The sequence below is a fragment of the Chiloscyllium punctatum genome, chromosome 9, assembly GCF_047496795.1.
Source record: "Chiloscyllium punctatum isolate Juve2018m chromosome 9, sChiPun1.3, whole genome shotgun sequence".
Taxonomy (NCBI): Eukaryota; Metazoa; Chordata; class Chondrichthyes; order Orectolobiformes; family Hemiscylliidae; genus Chiloscyllium; species Chiloscyllium punctatum.
The window spans coordinates 22,958,338-22,985,963 of NC_092747.1; the positions used below are offsets into that span (position 1 = coordinate 22,958,338).

General features: G+C 42.2%; 1 protein-coding gene across 1 annotated transcript in view; it reads right to left on the reverse strand.

The window, feature by feature from the left end:
- Positions 1 to 27,626, reverse strand: part of LOC140481049 (von Willebrand factor A domain-containing protein 3B-like) — a 162,519-nt gene that overhangs the window by 100,517 nt on the left and 34,376 nt on the right. Inside the window, exons 8-10 of the mRNA XM_072576643.1 lie at positions 11,984 to 12,100; positions 5,179 to 5,372; positions 781 to 935 (exon numbers count right to left, since the gene is read on the reverse strand). Of these exons, the coding sequence (XP_072432744.1) occupies positions 781 to 935; positions 5,179 to 5,372; positions 11,984 to 12,100 (466 nt within the window). The remainder of the gene's footprint in view (positions 1 to 780; positions 936 to 5,178; positions 5,373 to 11,983; positions 12,101 to 27,626) is intronic.

Sequence of the window (27,626 nt, forward strand, 5' to 3'; positions counted from 1 at the left end):
ATGAAGCTTAGCAAGCAGCCTCCTTGAAATGTGAAAGACTCTTTCTGACGGGTATCCTCAGGGCAAGGGTCAGTTGATAGCCCCCAGAAAATTAAATCTTGACTACATATTGTTTTTTTCCACTGTCACTGGATCTAAATACCTGTGCTTCCAGCAGAATCTCGTTGAGGTATCTAGGGTCTCACTTGCTGACCACTACTACCGCCCTCCCTCGCTAACCCCCGCCCCCGCCCAACTCCCCAACCCCCACAACCCCACTGCCTCTTTTTTTGGGAATGCCAAACTCAACTACGAGTCAACCAGCAGCTGCAACACCAACAGTTGCCATTCAAGTATTAAGACTTTAGGAGAGTGGGCAGAAGTCTCAACTCCTGACAACTGCCAGCCAACCAGCAGCTGGCAGCTCTAGTGCTCAACAGAGCCAAAGAGGTGGAGAGGGCTGTGGCAGCTGCTGGAATGACAGACTGCAGAGTACCACAAGTGCACAGTCACCTAGGTCACAGGTAAGTGATGTGTCTGTGTGTGTTCTATTCCAGAAAGCCACTTGGTAAAGGATAGGACTGAAGCCAATTGTTTATGTGTAATTAGAGATTTGCTGGTGCAGGAATGATGGGCCAAAAGGCCTTCTCCTGCACTGCAATAATTTTCCTTTACAAGCATACAGCTAAGCTGATCACCAGTTTCAGTACGCATTATATCCAATTCAAAGCTGCAACACTGACATTAAGCACAGCATCTGAAATATCCTCATCCAATACCAGGTCCAGGTTTCAAACTTACCTCCTTTGGATCTGGTCCAATGCAGTCTTCATTCTCTGTTTGTACTGTTTGCGTTTCTCTGCAGTTACGTAAACATGCATTACAGAGCCGTTCTTCCATCGAGTGTGTGCAAAGCGGCCACAGTACTTGGCGTTCACCAGTTTCACTCTAGTTTCCTGTTCAAATGGAAGTTTTTAAATAAATCTTCAATCAGTACAGTGTTAGTGGAATGAAGACATAACACCCATAGCGACAGGACTGGTCTGACAGTCTTCAGATTCAGTGCTTTACTGAACCAAAGGAATGACCTCAGTTCACAGTCATCAGTGAAATGGAGCCAAGTATTTTTGCAGCTTCCACATCAGGTCTCAACTATAGTTTAAAATATTGATAGGTGAAGCTTTATGACAATGATAAGCAGAAATAAAAGATAAGTTAAATTTGATTTTTATCTACTGAAAACAGTTAAAATGGGGGAAAAAAATCTAATAGTAAATATCTGATCACTGTCTTATCTCCCACTGCCAGTATTAAACCAAGTTTCAAGCCAACTAACAATTCCATTTCTGAATGTGTAACATTGGAGGAAAACCAGGAAGAAATAAAGGTAAGGTCACCACAGTCCTACTCTTGTTAGAGAGTGGTGGTGGTTTAACCTGAGGGCTACCACACCTCAGGGAAAGGTTGAGAAGGAGAATCCTTCAATGATAACCTCAGCCAGTGCAGGAATTGAACTCATACTGTAGGCATCAACCGCACATTGCAAGCTGGCCATCACTAACTCCAAGGCAAAATCAGCACAAGACTGGCACTGCAGGACAAGACACTCCCCCTTTCTATGACACATACTGCCTAAGTTCAGGAGTTATATGAGTTAAAGGTCCAAAAACCCATCTGTTAGCAACTGAGGAAAGGTGTGAAATGTTAAGTGAGATGGGTAGGATGCCAGGTGGATAGGCACGGAGGGTAATGTGGCAGGTAAATAAGGGGATAGAGTGCCAGGCGGGTGAGGTGAGTAGATTGTCAGGTAAGTGAGTGAGTGTTTATGAAGGGTTGGGGATAGAGGGGTACAGGAGGGTGGGCAGGTGTGTCTGGGGGGAGGGGGCCTAGTGTACTGCGGCCATGGGTTTGTCAGGTCAAGTTGGGTGTCAGAGGTGATGCTGTTAGATTGAGTCAGAGGGTGTCAACTCCAATGGGAAGGGAGAGTGTTGAGTTGGGTCAGGTAGGGGTGTGATAACTCATGGGTAAGTCTCGGTTCTGGTGGATTGGCAAATGGTGTCACGTCATGGGTAGGGGGTGGGGTCATAGAGTCCAGAACTTTGGGGGCAACGTGCCATGCAACTCTGGGGATATCAGTGATTGGGCATTAGTGCTCATTTTAATAGCTATCCAGGAATTAGATTAGGTTTTTAATCCTCTGACGCTAACTATTAAACTGAATTGAGTCATAACTGTGTGAGCACTGTGACTTTAGGAAACATTTTCCAAGGGCTTCAGACACAGGAGAATCACCGATCAGAAAATTCAATTTTTCAAGCAACTCACAGAAAATCAGCAGTGTCTGAGATCTCCACACAATCCCAATGCGTAACTTTCAGTCTACACTGCTCCAAAGACTATCTGGCCATCGGAATATCTGGGCCAGAGGGTTGCTCGCCACCTTTACTGAATTACATATGAACTTCAGGCCTAACCAAACAGTGCAAAAGCTGAAGGAGGACGTGTCAATCTGCTTGACTCTAGAGGCAGGTTTTAACTCTGAACATACCCCTTCATCACTGCTGCAAAGTGGAAGGTAATTTGCTTAACCTTAAATTCATCAAAGAAACATGTCCTTTACTTGCCCACATTAAAGGCAAGGTGTCCTTCCCAACATGTGGAAAAAAGGAATTGCTGACTCCTTACAGTGATCAAGGAGAAAAATGCACTGTCGTATTGGCCTGATGGTGGTTCCTCTACTACTCATTGTGTCCAGGTCCTCATTCTGAACTGTGCCCGTTGTTCTTTAACCATACTCATTACAGGAGATTTATCAAAACCCAGACAAAAGTGAATTACACAAGTGATACTAGATCCCAGGAAACATCTACAATGTGCTCTGAATTGATTTTACTATATATATAAACTGAATATGTATAGCTACTCCTCCTCTATGTTTCAAAATGCCTCCATCAAACACTAAGGAGGACGGTATTTTATCCTTGAGAGGATAGAAAACATCTGCAGAAGAAGTTGCAGGGGAGCAGGTCCAGCTGAATTGCACATGCAGAGAGCGGGCATAGATGTAATAGGCCAAAAGGCCCTATGAAGTAATGTAATCATTCTGGAACTTTCATGATATCCTAACTCAACATTTGTAGCATCTGATTTGAAATTTTGGACAATTCGGATCACTAGAGGGCAGTATAACACTGGTTTACTCCACCAGCTCGTGGGGTTGTGTGCATCAATTCAAAAGAAATTAAAGGCCCTGCATTTATATAGCACCTTTCATGACAACTGGATGTCTCAAAGAACCTTACAACCAATGAAGTACTTTTGAAGTATCATTCTTGTTGTTATGCAGGAAATGATGCGTACATTCAAACAGAAATGTGTAAAGCTAAAGGATCTTAGTACTAATGGCGAAAATTGCTAATGTAAAATTAAAATGAAAAACCAGGATGTTGCTTGAACAAGAGCAGTTTTACAATCTTTGGTTAAGCCACACTTAAGAGTATTGCAGGTCGGCACATTACAGGAAAGATGTGACGGTGTTGGAGAGGGTGCAGAAGAGGTTTACCAAGATGCTGCCTGGATTAGAGGGTATGGGCTATTTGGAGAGGCTACAAAAATCCAAGTTGTTTTTTCCAGAGGGGAAGAGACTGAGGGAAGACTTGATAGAAATCTATACAATTATAAAGTTAAAAATCACTTAACACCAGGTTATAGTCCAACAGGTTTATTTGGAAGCATGAGCTTTCAGAGCACAACCACCTACTCAAGGAACTTTCAAATAAACCTATTGGACTATAACCTGGTGTTGTGTGATTTTTAACTTTGTACACCCCAGTCCAACACCGGCACGTCCAAATTATAAAATTATAAAATAGGGTTGATGATCAGAACTTTTTATTCCCCAGAGTTGACATGTCTAATACTAGGGGGCATGTATTTAAGGTGAGAGAGGGAAAGTTCAAAGGAGATGTGCGGGACAAGTTTTTCACACAGTCTGGAATGAGCTGCCGTGGTGGTAGAGGAGGCAGCTATGATAAGGGTGTTCCAGGAACTTCTGGATAAGCATATGAATATTGCAAAAAAACGGAGGGATATGGACCAAAGGCAGGTTGAAGGGATTAGTTTAATTTAGCGTCATGTTTGGCACATCAACATGGGCCGATGGGCCCATTCCTATGCTGTACTGTTCTATGTTCTGAGAGCCAATGCAGGTCTACAAGTACAGGAGAAACAGCCCAATGATTCTGGGTGTGACTTAAGATTAAGGAAGAAAGGCTGTGGATGATCTTAATGGTACAGCATGCAGATGCATATTAGAGTTGCAAATCCAGATACAACAAAGTCCTGAATAAAAGTTTCAGCAGTGGATGAGCTGATACTGCGACAAGTCCAGGAAACTCTTACGGAGGTGGAAACAGGCAATCTCAATGATGGTAAGATATGAAGTTGAAAGACGACCTCAGATCAAGTATGAACTAAGATTGAAATCAGACTGGTTTAACCTCGGACTGTTGCCAGAAATGGCATCGGTAGCTAGTTTGGAGTGTGGATTGAAAACAATGGCTTCAGTTTTCCCAAAATAAAGCGGAAGGAAACGTTTGTTGCTCTTGTGCTGGATGTCAGATAAGCACTCGGATAACTAAGTGGAAAAGTCAAGCAAGGTGGCGATGAGATTGAGTTGACTGTTATTAGCCTACACTTGAAAACTAATTCCGTGTTTCCTGATTGTGTTGCAGAGAGACCATGGGAGCTAGGAGGATGCCAAGGAGTGATTTTTAGGGGACACCAAAGATAACACTGCAAGAGGAGAAAGAGAATCCTTTGCAAGTAATTCTCTGGCTACAATGAGGCGGGTAAGAATGGAACCGGGGAAGCAGCTGCATATCAATGGAGTGGCAACCGAGGAGGATGCTGGGCTCAAACACGCAAAAAGCTGCAGACAACTGGAGAAAAACAAGGAGAGAAAGTTTCCCTCGGAGTCACAAAGGATATTATGTTAGATTTTGTTAAGAACTGATGCAGTACTCTACCAAGGGTGCAAACTGATTGGAGGGAAGTAAACACGAGTTTTGAGAAAGATAGGAACAGATTATAACAATTTTTAAAAGATCTAAAATTACATTTCCAGTAATTAATGGAAACTTTGACTTCAATCTACATTGCAATTAACTGCTTTTAAATTAATTTTGAAGTATCACTTACTGCATCAGTCTGCAGGTTTTCATTCACAGGCTTCCCTTTTATATCCACTACACCATCAGAATGTCGAAAAGCACAATCCGCAAGGGCATCATAGAAAGACAATCTCCGCACCTTCAATCCATACTTTTCAAGCCATTTCTTTGAAGTTATGCAGTCCTCTGAGTTTGTCTGTGTCACTGGCTGATAATCAGGGACTTTTTGTTGCAAAAAGGTGAAACAAGACAACAAAATTATGAGGTCAATACAGATCACCCAGCAAGAGTTGTCGTTTTACTTAGCATATCCTCACACCCATATCTCTTCTTGGAGAATGGTGTGGAATGTTGGAATGAGTTACAAGCTAGAGGACAACCTGCTGGACTATATCATGAACATCCCTTGCATAACAATCAAGTCCTTGAGTCTAGTTGGCCGTCCAAGACTACCAACTAGCAACCGAGACACTACCAACCGAGACACAAAAACTTCACAAAGGTTGATGGTGACTTCAAAGTTGGAAGATCCACCATGTTAATTCTGAGTGGCAAAACAAACATTAAGATCCAAATGTCCTACTCTGTGAAATGATGTCACTGGGCTGGTAATTCACAGCCCTGGGCTAATGATTCCTTATCAAATTTCATCATGCCGATTTAATTTACAGTCAATTAATAAATTTGGAATATAAAGTTAGTCAAAGGAATGGTGACCATAAATTGAATCTTAACCACATGCAGGTTGTGTTGAGTTTTTTTTAACGGTTTTCACCATGAGACCTAGCAAGGTTTTGAGCCATTTCTTACCAAACTCGCTCCATTAACTACTCCATCTCTCATCCCATCCTAGCCCCATCTTAGCATGCACCCATTCCGGAACAACTCACCAGTCACCGGATATCCTGGAATTGACTAAAATCCTTTGGAGCAGCACCATCTTTAACAGCCTACTGTCCACACAGTGGAAGTGTGGAGCTGCTGGGCATGGTTGCTGACACTTTCCATGGACAAGGCTGACAAGTGGAAATTGCTGACCCACTATTTGGGCAGAGACCTGGAGTTCTTACTGGAAGGGCTAATGCACAGTTGGGGTGTGTCTTTTTTAGATTAGATTAGATTACTTACAGTGTGGAAACAGGCCCTTCGGCCCAACAAGTCCACACCGCCCCGCCGAAGTGCAACCCACCCATACCCCTACATTTACCCCTTACCTAACACTACGGGCAATTTAGCATGGCCAATTCACCTGACCTGCACATCTTTGGACTGTGGGAGGAAACCGGAGTACCCGGAGGAAACCCACGCAGACACAGGGAGAATGTGCAAACTCCACACAGTTAGTCACCTGAGGCGGGAATTGAACCCGGATCTCTAGCGCTGTGAGGCAGCAGTGCTAACCACTGTGCCACCGTTCTCCCAAGACTAGGAGTGCGGGCCATGACACCAGAGCATGCCAGTCTCAGCCATTTGGCGGAATGGCCAGCATGATAGGAAGGGGACCTTCTCCATTCTGCCAGCATTAATGCCACTAGCTTCTCTCCAATAGCACACACTCAGCCTACAACAACTAAAACAGAAATTGATGGAAATGCTCAGCAGGTCTGGCAGCATCCATGGAGAGAAATCAGAGTTAACGTTTCAGGTCCAGTGGCCCTTCCTCAGAACCCGACCCAAAGTGTCAACTCTGATTTCTGTCCACAGGTGCTGCCAGACCTATTGAGCTTTTCTGTTTTCATTTCTGATTTACAGCATCCGCAGTCTTTTCGGTTTGCATTTAGTATCACACTCAGTCTTTCTCTGCTACTGAACCCACCTCCCAACACGGCTCAATTTACTACTGTCACAACCTTCTCCATCATCTTCCCTCACTCACTCACTCAGACCCACCACAATCCCTGACACCATTAACCCTGCATGCCCTCTGTACTGCCTCATCACTCAGTCATAACACCCCAGTGTCTGAACCAAAATTAATAGCTGTGCCTCCCACTTTCCCCCACCTCAATTCATTGCAGGAGGAAAGCAGCCCATAATAAGGCAGAAAGAGTCGAGATGGATTTTGAGCTGCCCGAAATGTAGCTCCTAACCCGTTACGTGGAGGCCATCCTGACTCTGACCACTCCAAGCAGCTGAAGGACCATGTCCAAACACCTGGATGGGTAGTGGAATTGCTCTTCAGCAGGACACCCTGAGTGACTTGACTAAGGCTGGGTGACAACCATGAGAGGGTTCCTGCCTTCGTACCTGCAGTAATTGGCCAGGCAAGACAGAAGTGATGTGAGCCTGGTATCTCTGACTGAAAGGGAAAGTATGAAAAGGTATGGCAATGCTGTGAGCATCTGGTGACTTCCATGTCGAGAATTCTCAATGTCTTGCTTGTCTGGCCAGTTTGGTAGGACAGGAAGCTGAATCGAACAAGGTTAGTTGGGCTGGTAGTAAGGTATGTTTAACAAACTGTAATCCTCCTTAATTAGCAACTTGCTGCTGCCTAGCAAGCAGCTTTGCAAAGGCCTAAGAGACAGACTTCACAGGACTTCTCGTGTCATTCTGCCACAAATTACACCGTGGCCCATATCACTCGGGCCCCTAACCCCCTTTTTTTTCCATATGGGGGTATGTGGTAGTGTAGTGGTAATGTCACTGGACTAGCAATCCAGAAAGCTAGGCTAATACTTTGGGGGCATAGGTTTAAATCCCAACTCAGGGGAAAAACAGCTTATGACTACAGTATTAATAATTTATTATAGGGATTAGAAAAAAAAATTCAACTAATTATATATTACCAGTAACCTTAGCCTGCAGATACAGTTACATTTTGCCTTCAGAATCTGTTGAATTTATTTAGCCAGTGACACTTCCATCCTTGAATTCCACATGGTAAAAAGTGTTCTTTCTATTTGAATTTACAATTTACACAGTGGGCTTGCCAATGAACACAGAGCAGTTTGTTGATATTAAATGAAGTCATGACAACCATCCTTTCAAAGCCACCTTCACAGTTGGATACAAAATGCTAACAGCTCATCAACGTCTGTGAAAGTTATAGCAATCTGAGCCGGCTACACATTACTGTGGTGACAATGGGGGACTTCAATTCTCCTAACTTGGAGTGGGAGTATAGCATCATAAAGGCCAAAATTGGGTAGAAATTTCTCAAATATGTGGAAGAGAATTTTGCTGAATCAATATGTTTCCTGTCCAACAATGAAGGAGAAAATGCTGGATCTAGTTCTGTGTGATGAATTATTTATAGAATCCCTACAGTGTGTGGAAACAGGCCCTTCAGCTCAACAAGTCCACACCGACCCTCCAAAGAATAACCCACTCAGACCCATTCCCCTATATTTACCCTTAACCAATTTAGCACAGCTAATTCACCTAACCAGCACATCTTTGGATTGTGGGAGGAAACTAGAGAACCCAGAGGAAACCCATGCAGACACAGGGAGAATGTGCAAACACCTCACAGACAGTCACCCAAGGCCAGAATTGAACCTGAGTCCCTGGTGCTGTGAGGTAGCAGTACTAACCACTGAGCCACCGTGGTCACCCCAAATTATCTTGAGTACAGCATGATTCAGAGTTGGAGCAATTAGAAACCAGAGATCAAAATGTTCTTAGAATAACAATATAAAAGGAAAAATCAAATGCGGAAATATTCAGCTGCAAGTTTCAATGAGGTGAAAAAGTGTATGGGCCATTTGAAATGGAATTAAAGACCAGAAGTTATTGAGGAATGGGGACCTTCAAAGCGAAAATACTTTGGGCTAGAGATAAGGCACATTACCATGGAGAACAAAATGAAATTAAGTAAAGAGTAAAGTAAAAGGAAGGGCTTCCTAGATGACTAAAGATTAAAAGTAAACAAAGAGAGGAGGCTGAAATAAAGGTAAAATACTGCGGATGCTGGAGATCTAAATTTAAAACAGAAAGTGCTGTTACAGAAACTCAACAGGTCTGGCAGCATCTGTGAAGAGTCAATATCTCATGCCCAGTAATTCTTCCTCAGAACTGCAAGTTTTAGGGATGTTGACTTTGTTTCTCTCTTCACAGATGCTCCCCAACCTGCTGATATTTTTCTGGTATTTTCTGTGTTTATTATTTAAAAAAAGGCTTGTGCCAGGTTGACAAGTGAGTAATGTGTGCAAAGTCACATGCACACACGGATGTTCAGTAACCACACAGAATCCTTGGCTTTTTAAACAGGCAGAGTACACAAAAGCAAAGATATGTTGATGAACGCAAAGAGGACGCTGGTTAGGCCTCAACTGAAATACTGTAGCCGATTCACGGCACTGCACTTTAGGAAGGGTGTCAAAGTCCTGAAGAAGTTGCAGAGGACAATTGTTAGAATGAATGGAAGGTTTCAGTTATGTGCAAAAACTAGTGAAACTGAGGCTGTTTTCCATACGGCAGAGAAGGCTATTTGGATATTTGACAATACTGCTCAAAATCGTGAGTGATTTTGATCAAATAAATAACAAGAAACTATATCCAAGTGGTAGAAGGAAATATAACCACAGCACACAGATTGAAGGTAATTGGCACACAAAAAAAAAGTGACAGGAAGGAGAACAGGTCTGCACAGTGAATAGTTATGATCTTGAATGTGCTGACTGAGAAAGTTATGAAAGCAGATCTAGTAATATCCTTCAATGCATCCAACAGATCAGTGTGGTATGTCTAGTCTGGGGGTGAAAAATGTTTGCATCTTTTCTACTTTGTGCACTAATTTGCTTCTCATTTTCAGCCCGTACCACTGACGAACAATCATGCAAAACAGTGAGCCAAACGTGTAAGTCTCTGCCTGTCAGTAAACAGTGTGTCCATCAGCAAGTACCCAGCTGTGCTTTCTTATGGCAACAGGTAGAAACTGGATCCTTTCCAGCCCCTAGTTAAAACTTCAGAGGAACCTGGAGGAGGTTTAACTCCCTGACCTGCAGTGTGCAGGCCCATTGACAGTCATATGCTCTGGCACTTGTGAACCAAACTCCCAACAAATGCAGAATAGCTCCACCATCCTGTGGATACCAGAGTTAGACCATAAGACATAAGAGCAGAAATAAAGCCATTCAGCCCATCGAGTCTACTCTGCCATTTAATCATGCTAATAAGTTTCTCAACCTCATGTCCCGCTTTGTCCCTGTGACCCTTGATCCCCTTGATACTCAAGGACCTATCTAACTCAGTCTTAAATATACTCAACGACCTGGCCTCCACAGCCTTCTGTGGCAGTGAATTCCATAGATTCACCACTCTCTGGCTGAAGAAGTCTCTCTTTATCTCCGTTCTAAAAGATTTTCTCTTTACTTAAGGCTGTGCCCTCAGGTCCTCATTAATTAAAGGTTTCAGGAGTAAACGCTCACAAAAAGTCTTGAGAGGAGCCAAAATGTTGCCTGATATCTAAATGTGTTATACCAGAACTGCATGTGCCTCCCTTTCACTGACTCTCTGTTTAGATTTTCATCCTCCCCTGTGATATGAAGAAAAAAATGACACAGTGTGATTTGGCACCTGTCTATCAGTTTCCTCAGTTTCACTCACAGTATGGCTTGGGTCTGTCTTTCGGAGCATTCGTTAATGTTAGTGACTGTGAGAGCATGAGTTAAGAGGTTCACCTGCGTTTGTAAATCCATTCATTCCTGTTGTTGACTGAATGAGCCACGAATGGATCCAGCACTTCCATCTGCTTTTGCTTTTTTTCTCCCCTTTTCTTTAAAGTTTTGTCTTTTACTTTTTATCTCAGTTGCAACAGCGTTGACGACAGCATTAGTGAGTCCGGGCCCTGCACAGATAGGCCCAGGGAGCGGCAAGGCAAGAAGGTGGTGTCCAGCAGCAGTAACACCAGGGCGAGGCGGACACAGCTCCAGCGAGTGAGGAGCAGCTCCCAGTCTTCTTCCCCTGGTCCAGACTCGCAGGCTGAGCCAAGGCTCCGGGTGTACAGCTAGGCCTGGCGACCGACAGTGGAGGCAGTGATGGACCCTGCAGCACCGGTGTCAGCACCAATATCTTTCACAGGATTTCAGTGAAAATGTGACTGAAAACATTAAATGCTTCTTCAGTTTTAAAGTTACATTATTTAAATATTGTTATAAGCATTTCCCTATGTTGGCCTCAGAAGTATCGATGACTGGAGTGCAAAGAGAAGATGATCAGCGGTCTTCTGTTGGTGGGTGAAGAAAATGCCCAAATTGAGAAAGTGAAAGTTAGACTATGTTTAATGAGGCAGTGCGAGTGTAAAGAGACAACCTGTTCCCTGGCCTCTGCCATAGCCAATCTTTCAGTTATTAGAACATGTAGACACAGCGCAGGTTTAATCAAACAATGGTTATTTTCTCTAATCCAAGTTCACCTTGCTTTTCAGACTGGATAAAAATCTCCTTTCCAAACAACCCACAGAAGACCAGGAACTGGATTAATTAGACCCTGCCACTCAATGGTACAGAATTCTGCCATCGATTTATGTTGCAATACCCATTGCTCCAATGTCTATGCTATGTTAAAGTGATACAGTGGCTCAGTGGTTAGCACTGCTACCTCACAGCGCCAGGGACCCAGGTTTGATTCCAGCCTCGTGTGACTGTCTTTGTGGAGTTTGCACATTCTCCCTGCGTCTGTGTGGGTGTGCTCCAGTTTCTTCCCACAGGCCAGGTGGATTGGCCATGCTAAATTGCCCATAGTGTTAGGTGCATTAGTCAGACGGAAATGGGTCAGGGTGGGTTACTCTTTGGAGGGTCAGTGTGGACTTGTTGGGCTGAAGGGCCTGTTTCCACACTGTAGGGAATCTAACCTAATATATATTTTGAAGGTGTGACCATTAAATGACATACCTGCATTAAACACAGACTGAGGGGCTTCCATTAAGAGGGTGTGAACTTCTGCCAATGTGCTTTTAGCCTCCTCTATTTCGTTCCAGATAAGGAACACATCTTCTCTGACTCCAGCCCCTGAAAACATACAAAGGTACATGAGTTATACTTGTTCACTTGTACCAGAATGTTACGCCCAACCTTATAGCTCAGACAAGGTTTACAAAAGTTTGTTAATATGCAAATAACACAATGTAAGAATCTTAGCTCCGTGTTTTAAGATATGCTTTAAACCTGAGCACAAGCCAAAACTGAACCTGAAGCTTTGTATTCCACATGAGTTAACACTAGGGTTTGCTTGCAAATAGCCAACATGGGGTCAGTCACTGAGCACTTTAAGTATTTGGAAGACTCAAATAGCATTCAAACAAACAGCATTTTCATATGAATCTTGTCATTGTTCATTTAAATAACTGTTAATGTCAGGCTCATTGCTTCAATAAAATGTATTGTGGGTTACAATGTCTGTTTAGGCTTGTATCATTTAGTTTAAGCCATGACAATTAAGTGAATATTCATTAACAATTAAAGCATCATACAGCAACATAATGCAACGATCAGATAATTTCAAGAAGGCATTTGTACATAAACTACATTTGTACAGCCATTTGGGAATGAAATTAACAAGTAAAAAAGCTTGGAATCAGGATATGACAAAGTATACTCCTCCAATCAAGAAACAACCAACTAATACAGCCTCCATACTCAATTTTTCTTTTTTTGTCACACCCCTACCAGGCATATCTTCAAAGTGGAACTAAAGAACATCTACAAACTCATTTGGAGATCCTTTTTAATTTCCAGGAGCTCAAATTAAAATAACCAGAAGTACAGTTTTCTCCTTTAATCCAGATACAATATTAGATTATTTCATTAAAGGTTATTTAAGTAAAAAGTGATAAAGCTATTAGATAAAATGCAAATACAAAGATTTCAAGAAAGTGAGGAGCTAGGTTATTATGAAGATGAAAATGTGATGAGATTCCACTATTGTTTAAGGCAGGGATTTTTGAAGAGTATCTTCCTGAAGTAAAGGGGTTGAAAATCCAAAATCAGATTCAGCAGTAGTAATGGCTTTATTGAATTGAATAGTGGGAGTTACTCTCATAGGTGAACTGAGCAGAACAGAGCCTGGGAGTGAGTCAGGCTCATTTCTTCCACTGTTGTAGGTTGTGGCTCATGGTAGCCTGGTGCAGTACATCACTCCTGCATACCCTCCTCCCCCTGTTCGCCTGTGGAGAAGCAGGGATTGCTTTGAGCTGTTACTGTCATTACCTCTGCACAAATAGTTCCTCCCAACAGATTTCATACTGTTCAAAATCGAAAATGGCTGCTACGACAAAACTTTTCAATAATGGTTCCACATGAGGAGTTGGCTTGGCGTAGACTTGGGGAACTAGCGCACCCATTGTCTTTTAGTTGAGGTATTTAACTTTTGAACTGTTTCAGCCATTAGCTTGGATGGCTCTTGTTCTGTCAGGTTTTGGTAAGCCGGGAAAAGTTACTTAAAGCTCTCAAAAACCGTTTCTGTTTATGCTTTGGAATGTTTGTTGACAGTATCATGACTTCACCTTGTAATCTCAATAATGGTAGTAACCTAACTGCTGGGGGCCATTTTATGATGTTTACTGTGTCCTACTTAAAGACAGATTCACTTTTCTTTTCAAAATGTATGAAATTGGCTTTTTCCTTATCTGTTCTTGGGACATGGGTGTTGCTGTCCATTCATTGCCCATGGCTAATGGAGAAGCTGCCAGTCTAAGCTGCCTTCTTGTAACCACATGATGCTGACAATGTCTGGCCCCTGCTGGGCCATTTCAGGGGGCAGTTCAGAGTCAGTCACATCCCTGTATTTCTGGAGTCACACGAAGGCCAGGCTAGGGAAGGATGGCAAAATTCCTTCCCAAAAAGATATCAGTGAACCAGATAAATTTTCACAACAATAAAAGTAGTTATACTCACCATGGGCAGCACGGTGGCATAGTGGTTAGCACTTCTGCCTCACATCGTCAGAGACGCGGGTTCAATTCCCGCCTCAGGCAACTGACTGTGTGGAGTTTGCACGTTCTCCCCGTGTCTGCGTGGGTTTCCTCCGGGTGCTCCGGTTTCCTCCCACAGTCCAAAGATGTGCAGGTCAGGTGAATTGGCCATGCTAAATTGCCTGTAGTGTTAGGTAAGGGGTAGATGTAGGGGTATGGGTGGGTTGCGCTTCGGCGGGGCGGTGTGGACTTGTTGGGCTGAAGGGCCTGTTTCCACACTGTAAGTAATCTAATCCAATCTAATCTAAATTCCTGAGGCAAATGTTACATGCCAGATTAATTAATTTAAATTTATTTGTAGTCAGACCTCTGCACCGTGAGCCTGGTTCTCTGGATCACAAGTCCAGTGGCCTTCCCACTATGTCACTTGGATAAAGAACTTTAACACAGGGCAAGCCTTTGTTCTGTCACTTAAACAGTCAACCTCTCCACTAACTTGGGGATTTATGTTTGATTTTCAAATCAGGGTCAAGAACTCAAATCCCAGATTTTTTTTGGTCCCCAAACCAAGATTGAATCTGCATCACTTCTCTGATGCCACCTTCAAATGTAAATTACCTAAAAGTGCTGGAGGCAAGTTGGTGCTACCCTTTACCCAGGAGGTGGGAGCTGCCTGCAGAGCACAAGCTGCTGAGGCAGATGGCAGCCATGATGGGGCCTGTTGCTGCCTTGCAGAGGAGAGGAGTCAATGATTCTATAGATCAGCAGCTTCAGCGCACATGAAAATTGCCAAATGTAAGTTAATTCACACGATCTGGTGCCAAATCCGCAAGATCTTAAATGAGTTGGATGTGAGCATAAGAGGTATAGTTAGTTAGTTTGCAGATGACACCAAAATTGGAGGTGTAGTGGATAGAGAAGGAGGTTACCTCAGATCTTGATCAGAAGGGCCAATGGGCTGAGAAGTGGCAGATGGAGTTTAATTTAGATAAATGTGAGGTGCTGCATTTTGGGAAAGCAAATCTTTGCAGGACTTATACACTTAATGGTAAGGTCCTAGAGTGTGTTGTTGAACAAAGAGACCTTGGAGTGCAGGTGCATAGCTCCTTGTAAGTGGAGTCGCAGGTAGATAGGATAGAGAAGAAGGCATTTGGTATGCTTTCCTTTATTGGTCAGAGTATTGAGTACAGGAGTTGGGAGGTCACGTTGCAGCTGTACAGGACATTGGTCAGGCCATTTTTGGAATATTGCATGCAACTCTGGTCTCCTTCCTATCGGAAAGATGTTGTGAAACTTGAAAGGTTTAGAAAAGATTTACAAGGATGTTGCCAGGGTTGGAGGATTTGAGCTATAAGGAGAGGTTGAATATGCTGGGACTGCTTTCCCTGGAACGTCAGAGGCTGAGGGGTGACCTTATAGAGGTTTATAAAATCATGAGGGGCATGGATAGGATAAATAGACAAAGTAGTTTCCTTGGGGTGGGGGAGTCCAGAACTAGAGGGTATAGGTTTAGAATGAGATGGGAAAGGTATAAAAGAGATCTAAGGGGAAACTTTTTCACGCAGAAGACAGTATGTGTATGGAACGAGCTGCCAGAGGTTGTGGTGGAGGCTAGTACAATTGCAACAATTACAAGGCATCTGGATGGGTATATGAATAGGAAGGGTTTGGAGAGACATGGGCCGGGTGCTGACAGGTAGGACTAGATTGGGTTGGGATATCTGGTCGGCATGGAAGAGTTGGACCGAAGGGTCTGTTTCTGTGATGTATATCTCTATGATTCTCCCTTAAAACAATTTCAGCATTAAAAAGTACACCTTTAACTGCTGCCTGCACTGAACGTGGTAGCAATGCTCTAATGTTGTGGTTCTGTTTGCCAAGCTGGGAATTTGTGTTGCAAACGTTTCGTCCCCTGTCGAGGTGACATCCTCAGTGCTTGGGAGCCTCCTGTGAAGCACTTCTGTGATGTTTCCTCCGGCATTTATAGTGGTTTGAATCTGTCACTTCCGGTTGTCAGTTCCAGCTGTCCGTTGCAGTGGTCGGTATATTGGGTCCAGGTCGATGTGCTTATTGATTGAATCTGTGGAGGAGTGCCATGCCTCTAGGAATTCCCTGGCTGTTCTCTGTTTGGCTTGTCCTATAATAGTAGTGTTGTCCCAGTCGAACTCATGCTGCTTGTCATCTGCATGTATGGCTACTAAGGATAGCTAGTCGTGTCATCTCGTGGCTAGTTGGTGTTCATGGATGCGGATCGTTAGCTATCTTCCTGTTTGTCCTTCGTAATCATTAAAAACAAAAAAATAGAGAACGCACACCGGATCATCAATGCCACACTCACAGGAATCCGATTCACTAGAGAGGAAGAAAAGGACAACCAACTCCCATTCCTAGACGTGATGGTACAGAGAACACCGAACGGACAATTCACCACAAAGGTTTACAGGAAAGCCACACACACAGACCAAGTCCTAAACTACGAAAGCAACCACCCCAGCACACACAAAAGAAATTGCATCAAGACACTGTTCAAAAGGGCCACAACACACTGCAGTACACTAGAACTGCAAAAAGAGGAAGCAGAACACCTATACAATGTATTCGCCAAAAACGGATACCCGCGCAATTTCATCAACATTACATAGGACAAACAGGAAGACAGCTAACGATCCGCATCCATGAACACCAACTAGCCACGAAATGACACGACCAGCTATCCTTAGTAGCCACTCACGCCAATGACAAGCAACATGAGTTCGACTTGGACAACACTACTCTTATAGGACAAGCCAAACAGAGAACAGCCAGGGAATTCCTAGAGGCATGGCACTCATCCACAGATTCAATCAATAAGCACATCAACCTGGACCCAATATACCGACCACTGCAACGGACAGCTGGAACTGACAACATGGAAGCGGCAGAGACAAACCACTATAAATACCGGAGGAAACATCACAGAAGCGCTTCACAGGAGGCTCCCAAGCACTGAGGATGTCACCTAGACAGGGGACGAAACGTTTGCAACACAAATTCCCAGCTCGGCGAACAGAACCACAACAACAAGCACCCGAGCTACAAATCTTCTCCCAAACTTTGAATGCTCTAATGTCCAACAAACTATTTAGCTTCCATGATTTCCAAATTGAACTTCACTTTTTTGTCCTCCATGCCTCGTAGCAGCTGCCATTACTTGAAGATGAGTTGGTACCCAACCCGTTCTCTCTTTGAAAGCTGTATTCTGGAAAAGGCACAGGAAGTGTTAAGCTTTAGGAAAGTAAGTTTCAAATTATGTCTACCCCACCTACATCTAACAAGATCCAGCCTTTTATGCTTTAAACACACTTAAACTAACTTAAAAATCATACAACACCAGGTTATAGTCCAACAGGTTTGTTTGGAAGTACAGGCTTTCAGAGCACTGCGCCTTCGTCTGGTAGCTAGTGCGGCAGGATCATAGGGCACAGAATTTTAGCAAAAGATCGCAGTGTCATACAACTGATAACAAACCTAGATTGCTGTTAAGTTTTTCATCTTTTAGAATAGGCTGTAGATTTCGTTTCATTAATTTGCAAATCCCAGAACTTCTTTCAAGTCACAAACCCAAGATAACTTAACTTACTATACAAAAGGTGACATCACAGCTCAGATAATACATTAAAGGTGCAAAGTTAGAGTGTGTATGTATTCCAATCTTGAGTCAGACTGGTTCTATTTCCAAAGTAGGAATTTACAAAATGTCACATGTATTGACTGCCTACAGATTGTGTGCTTTTTGATCTGCAAATGCAAGTTCACCTTACAGATTTATGTATGTGTGCATGCACATGAGGAAGAAAAACAGTGAGAGAGTATACATGTGTGCGCGTGGGAGAGAGTGTGAGGGTGTGTGTGTGTGTGTGTATGTTCTTGGTTGGCAGTGTGATGGAGTGTATGCCTGTGACAGAGTATGCACCTGGGTGTGAGTGTAAGGTGTGTGTGTATGAGAGAGGGTCTGCATGAGTTTTGAGTAAGAGGAAATAGAACCAGTCTGACTCAAGATTGGAATACATACACACTCTAATTTTACACCTTTAATGCATTGTCTGAACTGCAATGTCATCTTTTTTTGTAATACCTTAAGTTATCTCGGTAATGTGACTTGAAAGAAATTCTGGGATTTACAAATTAATGAACTGAAACCTGCAACCCATTCTAAAAGATGAAAAACTTAACAGTAATCTAGGTTTGTTCAATATTTCATATCAGCTGTATGACACTATGATCTTTTCCTTAAATTCTGTGCCCTATGATCCTGCCACACTAGCTACTTGACGAAGGCACAGTGCTCTGAAAGCCTATAGTTCCAAATAAACCTGTTGGACTATAACCTGGTGTGTGATTTTTAAGTTAGTTTAAGTGTGTTTAAAGCATAAGAAGCTGGATCTTGTTAGTATATGTGCTTGACTGTGAGAGTGTATAGTGCAGTGGGGCTTATGCCCGAAACGTTGATTCTCCTGTTCCTTGGATGCTGCCTGACCTGCTGCGCTTTTCCAGCAACACATTTTCAGCTCTGTCCCTCAATTTGGCTAACATCGGTTTGTAAATTCACATTTGACAAGATTTATCACCAAATCAGCTCACTGTAATTTCTTAAACAATGCTTCTAGCTTTTTCCAGTGGCCCTTCAGTGTATCACTATAGGGGAGAACATTATCAAGGTAAGTTACACCATTAGGAACACTGATAAGATCATTTGATTCATCAGTCTTTGGTAAATCGCTGAAACCTTTTTAGCCCAAATGATATTGTCAGCTTTGAAAAAGATCATGTATTAAGACAAAGTTGATATTTCTTTAGCTCTCAGTGTTGAAGGATCTTACCAGTGTCTGCTGAAGAAACCTATTCTGGAAAGAAAATTGACACTGTCAACCCTATCACCACAGTCTTCCCCGAGTGAGGAACTGTGTAGGAATTGACCTTCATTACTTCTCTGATCTTTCTGTGGTTTAAACAGTAATTGGTTAAAATGTCAGGGTTGGGCATCAGTTAACTGGGGAATTCCAGCTGCTTTGGCTGGATTCAATTAGGCAGTTTTCCAATATGAGGAGGTGATGAACTAGTGGAGCTGTCACTGGACATACTATCCAGTAACCAGGTAATGTGCTGGGAACCCAGGTTTGAATCTCACCATGGCAGGTGATAGGACATGAATTCAATTCAAACAGAAATCTGGAATTTAGAGTCTGATTATGAGCACTGTTGAAATAAAAAACATCTGAAGGTAAATACTTTCCTTGCCTGGTCTGGCCTACATGTGACTCCAGACCCACAGCAATGTGGTTGACTCTTAATTGCCTTCTGGGAAATTGGAGATGAGCAATAAGTGCTGGCCCTAGCCAGAGATACCCACTGGTACATGCCCTAAAAAGAATAATGTGCTAAATCCACTAACTATTGAGCATTTGTAGTACTTCCTCCTGTTGTATGTATTGGATTTCTGCCTTTACCTGATTCTGTTTCTCTGGACCTAGGCATAAGGATACTGTTTAATAGGTGAGAATTGTCCTACATTCATATCGTATATGGCTAGTTGTAACTAAGTCGTACACCTTGTTACAGACTTAAATTCAATAAGACGTTTGGTGGGTCTTTTCACTTTTCTGCTTCTTAGAATTAAAGAATGATGTTGAACTGCCCTAACAGTTCAGTGTTAGCTAATTGGATACTGTGTGGTTCGATCTGGGAATTAGCTTGGTCTCTTATGCCTCATCCTCACTATCCCGTTGTTATGGACTAGGCCAGACCATTCAAACCATTCTTAGGCAGGCAGTTCAGAGCATAATTTTGCAATTTGTTTCAGTAAGTGTACAGTGAAAATTACCCGGATTAAGTTAGCTGGGTTAATTACTAGATTTTAAAATAGACAAGACTTTATTCACAAAATTACACAATGAAACACAAACAGAATAAAGAATCCCTACAGAACTCAACCTATCCAACTAGACTTAATTATGTTGTCCCGAACACACACAACAATCCCAATAAGCAACTCCCTTTAAAAAGCAGTATAAATGGAACACATGCTTACAGGTTAGGTTAAAGGACAGAAAAGAGAGAGAGAGAGAGAGTTTCCACACAGCTCCCTGCTGAACTTCCAATCAGTTCCAGACTGAACTAAAACTGCTCAGCTCAGCTAGAGAGCAGACCACTCCCCTTTCATTATACAAGTCACTTCTAAAACATGACTACTTTGACCTGAAGTCTCATCTGTTTACATATAAACAAAAAGCCTCTCAAAACCCTTTTCATCTCTGTACCAAACTAGACTAATCGAAGCCCAGCCTGGTTTACTGCCCCTCTGAAAAAAAGTCAAGGACAGCATCTCCTTGAGCCAAGGAATAGCTTTTAGAAAAAAAAGGAATTAGCTTTGAGACACCTTTCATGTTCCACTGTTCACACTCCTTGACATACCTGTACCTGCTTATGCAATTCCCAGCAGTGGTATTGCTTAAACATATTCACAGTCAATTCTTCTTCTAATGATTTGGAGTGCAAGTCAATTAATTTATTTTACCAATTCTTTCCATTACCCTACTCGGGCCCCTGAACCATGCTTTGACCAGTTCACCTTTCACAGCTGCAACACTTGACGGAAATGTTTGGGGTTTCATATGCTTGTCCACCTATTGTTTCATGTTTATAATGCTTCAATGCACTCTTATCCTACTTTACAGGCTTCGGAGTGTATTCCCAGAGCACAGATACTTAGTCTAACATAAAGAATTAATCCTCCTGTCCTAAAAAATTCTTGTATTGAGGTTTCAGAGGACCTATAATTTCAGGTCCATAAACCAATTCAAAAGGACTAAAACTGGTAGACTCATTCTTTCACCTCAATCACAAGGATATTAATGGCAGTATGATTTTGAAATTTTGATGCTACCTTCCTAAACCTCGATTTGGAGAAGCCAGTGTTGGACTGGTGTGGACAAAGTTTAAAATCACACAACACCAGATTATAGTCCAACAGGTTTATTTGGAAGCACTAGCTTTCGGACTGCTGCTCCTTCATCGGGTGATTGTGAAGCAGGATCATAATCACAGTATTTATAAATTCTGTGTCTTATGGCCCTGCTTCACAACCACCTGATGAAGACGTAGAGCTTCGAAACCTAGTGCCTCCAAATAAACCTGTTAGACTATAACCTGATGTTGTGTGATTTTTAACTTTCTTAACCTCAACATATATCCCTTTTGTACCCATTCAACTGGGGGTTTTGTGAACAGAATCAAAGGGTGCCTTGTAATTTAGGCATGTAGCTAAAATTACCAGGGACAAATTTCAGACCATAGGCAGAGATCACCCTTCAGTAATTTCCTGGACCATTGGTATAGCTGAAGCCAAGAAAAGACATTTCTTCCAAAGTACAATTAGTAAGTACACTTTGCTATTGTTGCAGAAGTCCAAATTTAACCAAAGAGCTGATGTAGTACTGAACTTGGGAGTCAAGGCTATACTCGAGAAGGGCAAGACTAAGACAGTCAAGTTCAGAAGCACAGCTGATTTCTTTATCACCGAACAGAGGTCTTCCATCATGTTTCTATCGATGTGTGTCTTGGGATTGACGTTCATGTCAACGATGGATAAGTCCAGGTCCAAGAATGGCATTGCTTCAGGAAGGTTAAGTGACTGCTCATAACATGTTTCCCAGCTTTGCAAGATTCCTTCTTAATTTCTGCCCGCACCTCCATGTAAATGCTAAGAATACAATCCATCTGATGTGCATGTGTTTAATAAATAAAAGGTTTGGAAACTGAATCATAAATGTATGAAGCAGGAAGATGAACGAGGCACCAGAGTAGTGAACTTGGGATTAATAACACCACCTTTTTGGGCAGTAAACGTACACTCCACTTTGAAGGGCATGAACACTTTTGTTTTATTAATTCTTGGGGGGTGGGCATTGTATTAAACATGTGTTCAACAGCAGAAAGGATCTCTACCCCAACACCTATTGTTTCTATATAAAGGAGCCATCAACTTCTGGCAGGTTAGATGCTGTTTCATTTCTTCCAGCTGTTGCTGCAATTCCACAAATGTTTGGTATTTTCTATTGTTTGTTTAAAGATGCAGTGTCTTTAGGGAGTGATGAGGCAGGTGCTTGAGTACTTGTTGCTATTATATGCGCTGCAATGCCAAACACAACCAGCTTACAGTTGGAATAGTTTGCTGCCACCTCCCCTTTCCTTGACTGGATCCAAAGGCACAGTGGTTGGCAACGCAGCACATTTATATAAAGGATTTGGAGATTAATTTAAAAGGCATGGTTAGTAAGTTTGCAAATGACACAAAATTTGATGGTATAGTCAATAGTGAAGAGGGTTATCTAAGATTACAAAGGCATCTTTCTCAATTGGGCTAATGGTCTCAGGGATGGCTGATGGAGTTTTAACTTGGATAAATGCAAGAAATTGCAATTTGATAAAACAAACAAGGGCATGGCTTATACAATTAATGGTAGAGCCCTGGGAAATGTCATGGGACAGAAAGACCTAGGGATTTAGGAACATAATTCTTTTAAATTTGCGTCACAGGTAGACAGGGTGGTTAAGAAGGTCTTTAGCACACTTGCCTTCATTGCTCAGACCTTTGAGTACAGGAGGTCCGATGTCATGTTGAAATTGTACAGGATCTCTTCTGGAGTTCTGTGTCCAGTTCTGGTTGCCTTGCTATTGAAAGGATATTATTAAATTGGAGATAGTTTAGAAAAGATTTACCAGGATGTTATCAGGAATGGCAAGTTTGAGTTATAAAAATAGGCTGGGTGGTCTGGGACTTTTTTGACTGGAGCATGGGAGGTTGAGGGAGGTTTATGAAATCATGAGGGGCATAGACAAGGTGAATAGCAATGGTCTTTTTTAATGGTGGCGGACTTCAAATGGGGGAATATTTTTAAGATGAGAGAAAGAAGTTGTATAAAGGACATGAGGGGCAACTTGTTTTTACACTGGGAGTGGCACATGTGTGGAATGAACTGCAAGAGAAAGTGGTGGATGTGGGTAAAGTTGCAACATTTAAAAGTCATTTGGATAAGTACATAAAGAGGAAAGGTTTGGAGAGGTACGGGCCAAACGCATGCAGGTGAGACTAGTTTTGTTTGGGAAGATGGTTGATGTAGACTAGTTGCACTGAAGCATCTGTTTCTGTGCTGTCTGACTCAACTCTGTGACTTTATGGAATACCAACAAGTACTCAAACACCTGTCACACTACTCCCTCTAGACGCTGCATCTTTAAACAAACAATGGAAAGAATAAGGTGAGTTTGTGAAGTTAATGCAACATTAACGTCTTTATTTTAAAATGGGAGACAAAATCAGATAACCACTGGTCGGTCTATTATTGAGAAATGTTAGAGTCTATTATAATGAAGGCAAGAGCAGAAAATTTAAAAATGCATAATCTAATAAGCAGAGTCAGCATGGCTTCATGAAGAGGAAATTAGTCCTGACAAATTTACTAGAATTGTTGAGGAGATAACAAGCAAGATAGAAAAAGGGGAACCAGTAGGTGAAATATTTTTGGATTTTTAGAAAGTATTTCATAAGTACCACACATTAGATGACTTAATAATATAGGATCCCATGGTTTGGAGGTAGTACATGTGCATGGATAGAGGATTAGTTAACTCATAGAAGACAGAGAGCTGGGGTAAAGAGGGCATTCTCAAGAAAGCAATATGTAACTAGTGGAGTAGCTGAGGGATTAGTATCAATATTTTACAATTATTTGTAAAATATATCAATGATTGGGATGAGGAAAGTGAATGTACAACAAACTTTGTTTTAACCAGCACTTCATTTTAACCAGCAACGTATCAATTAGGCTAATGGTCTCAGGGGTGGCTGATGGAGTTTAACTTGGATAAATGCAAGATATTGCATTTTGATAAAACAAACAAGGGCAAGGATTATACAATTAATGGTAGAGCCCTGGGAAATCTCATGAAACAGAAAGACCGAGGGATTTAGGAACATAATTGTTTAAAATTTGCGTCAAAGGTAGACAGGGTGGTTAAGAAGGTCTTTAGCATACTTGCCTTCATTGCTCAGACCTTTGAGTACAGGAGTTGGGACGTCATGTTGAAGTTGTACAGGATCTCTTCTGGAGTACTGTGTGCAGTTCTGGTGGCCTTGCTATAGGAAGGATATTATGAAATTGGAGAGGGTTCAGAAAAGATTTACCAGGATATTGCCAGGGTTTATAAAAATAGGTTGGATAGTCTGGGACTTTTTTGACTGGAGTGTGGGAGGTTGAGGGAGGTTTATAAAATCTTGTGGGACATAGGTAAGGTGAAAAGCAAGGGTCTTTTCACTCTGGTGGGGGACTTGAAAGAGGGGTTCAAATAGAGACATTCTTGATAAACTGGCAATAATTATATATCTCAAATACCACGACGTCCAGGTTTTGATGCATAAATAAAGTATAATAGCATTGTGTATACTCCCTGTATTACATTCCTATTACTTACTATGTGGTTTTACATTCATTGTAGGAGGTGTGTTGATGTTTTTACATAGATGTTTTTGAGGGAGGTTGATGTCTTGAAGCTTTGTTTGGTCAGGGTTTACTGTGGTTAGTTACACCTCTTGATTATCCGGAATATTTGATCAATCAGCACACTCCTGTTCCCATGGGTGCCGGTTAATAAAAAGTTTGCTGTGTTATAACGAAGTTTGAGGATGACACAATAATAGGTGGAAAGGCCAGTAGTATAGATGACACTAAGAGTCTGAAGAGAGTTATGGATGGGCTAGGTGAGTGGGCAAACACTTGGCAAGGGAAATATGAGGTTTTGCACTTTGGCAGGGAGAACAGAGGGCTGTATATTACTTAACTGGAGAAAGACTATAGAAGGTTATAGAAGAGAGGGATTGTGAGTCCATGTCCAGGTTCAGTGAGTAACAGGGAAGACAAAATAGAATGTTGGCCTTTATTTCAAAGGAAATGGAATATAAAAGTTGGAAGGTTTTGCTAAACCTGCATAAGGCACTATTAAGACCACAGCTGGAATACTGTGAACAGTTTTGGGCCCCTTATCAAAGAAAAGATATATGGCATTGGAGGCAGTCCTTGGAAGGTTAACTGGGCAAATATCAGATATGGAGGGACTGTCTTATGAGTAGACTGGACCTGTGCTTACTGTAATATAAAAGAATGAGAGGTGACTTTATGGAAGCATACAAGATTCTTACAGGACTTGAGAGGATAGGTGCTGAGAGGATGTTTCCCCTTGCAGGAGAGTCCAGGACCAGAGGGCACAATCTTTGAGTAAGGGGATGACACATTTAAGACAGAGATGAGGAGGATTTTTTTCTCTCAGAGGGTAGTAAATCTGTAGAATTCTTTACCCACTGAATGCAGTTCAGGCAGGGTCATTAACTATATTCAAGTCTGAAATAGATTTAAAATCAATAACGGAATAAAGGGCTATGGGGAAAAAGCAGGAAAGTGAAGTTAAGGAGTATCAGAATGACCTCATTGAATGGTGAAGCAAACTCAGTGGGCTGAATGGCCTAATTCTGCTCCTATGTTTTATGGTCTTATGAACTACTTATTTACAGTGATATAGGAAAACCTATAGAAAGGGCTCTTGCCTTTAAAAAGATGTAGGTTATTACATAAAACAATCAGAAACAAGTTACACTAGTTAGACATTGTTACTAAAGCTATTGGGAGACTTATGGATATATGTCTTCCCTCTACAAGATCATTGACTATCTGCCTTTCTCCACCCAAGTCCTTATTACATCATCAGACTGGATGATGTTTAATACAATCTTCAACACGAACTTCTCAGAATAATTGCCTTAGACAAACACTGCTCACTGGAAGGTGTCTATACAAAGCAGTTCCCCCAAGCATAGTTGTGCCAGAAACCATTCCCTTGGAATATAACATAACTTGGAGAATATATAAGGCCATACATAGCAGGACATACTGTTGGAAGAGGGAGGAAGAAGTAGGGAAACGATTTCAGCAGGTTGCCATATCCATCATTGGAGAGTAAATGCTGTTATCCTGAGAAAGGGCAGCACCTTCATGCTCCAAAGAACTGCTGCCAGTCCCCAGGAGCAGCATTTGTCAATCTGTTGAAGGACGGATTGCTTGAATGTTGTGATATCCTGCAGAACTGAGGATTATCAGGTCAGTCATGATCTCATTGAATGGAAGAGCTGACTAAATGGACTGAAGAGCTTATTTTTGCTCCCATGTCTTACGACCTTAAATCTCTTTGCAACTGCAGCTAGGAAGGCAGGAGTCTAAACTTCCATGGCAATATGTGGCACTTACTGCAGTCAGACTCTGGTTTCCACAGCTGCACTCAGACACGAGTTAACTCCTGCTTGTGCAAAGCAGCTCCAATATCTACAATCAAATTAGTGCATCATAACTGGTTCCAAAAGGTGCAAACAAAGCTGACCATTCTAGAAACTCTGTACTGAAAACAATGTGCTCCAAGCTCCATGGAAAGGCCTGTGCCAAGTTACTGACAGACCCACATGGATCTCATCACTTATCATAGGGTATCTGTCAGGCTCCCAATGCACCAATCACTTTACTCCACGTACCAGGCGAGATGATGACCTAGTGATATTCTTGCTGGGCTGTTAATCCAGAGACCCAGGTAATGATCCAAGGACCTGGATTCAAACCCCTCCACAGGAGATGATGGAATTTGGACTCAAAGTAAACCTGGGATTAAGAGTCTTCTTATGACCATGAATCGATTGCCATAAAAACCCTTTTGATTCACTTTTAATGTCCTTTAAGGAAGAAAACTGCTGTCCTTATTTGGCCTGGCACACATGTGACTCCAGACCTGCAGTAATGTAGTTGACTCAACTGCCACCTGGGTCAATTAGGGATGAGTCTAGCCAGTGATGCCCTCATCACTTGAATGAATAAAAAAAATGCCCAGCAATGTTCTCCTACATGCTGTCCTTTCCAACCTGAGTCCCTTGTAGGGGAACTCAAGTACAGTCTTACTCTCTGCTATCTGCACCTCCACTCATGTCTAATATTTCACTGTGTGCAAACAACAGTAAAATCAAGTGATGCCTTTTCTCTTTATCATCACAGCCTTTCTGCCTTTGTTTCACTGCTTGACCAAGTTCACTTTTTGGGGTATCTGAAAGATAAAAGGCACCAGGTAATCCAGGGAGGGAGGAAGGGATGGGAGGCTGATGATTGTGTAGGGCTTATGTAACAGTGGCACATAGTTACACCACGTGCATTGGAAGAGAGGGTGTGATGAGGGGGAAAGTGAGATGTGAGATGGTGGATTAGTTCAGAGGATCCTAACATCTTCAATAGTTTAATCCTCATAAAGGACCACAGGCTCAGCAATGACCGTCCCAATAATGTGCTTTGCCCTCTATCCCCCATGCCTGTTGTCTCAGATTATGTGCCAACCTGTCCCAAAAGAGTGAAAGGAGTGTATCAGTGAGTGTGGTACAAATTCCTAGGATGGTGTAGCTGTCATGGCTGAGTAGTCGGTATTGTGTGCAAGCTGTAAGCTGTTGGTGTGTGAGACTTGAGCTAAGTGCTCTAAGCAGGAGTGAAGCATATGAATGCCAGGTACAA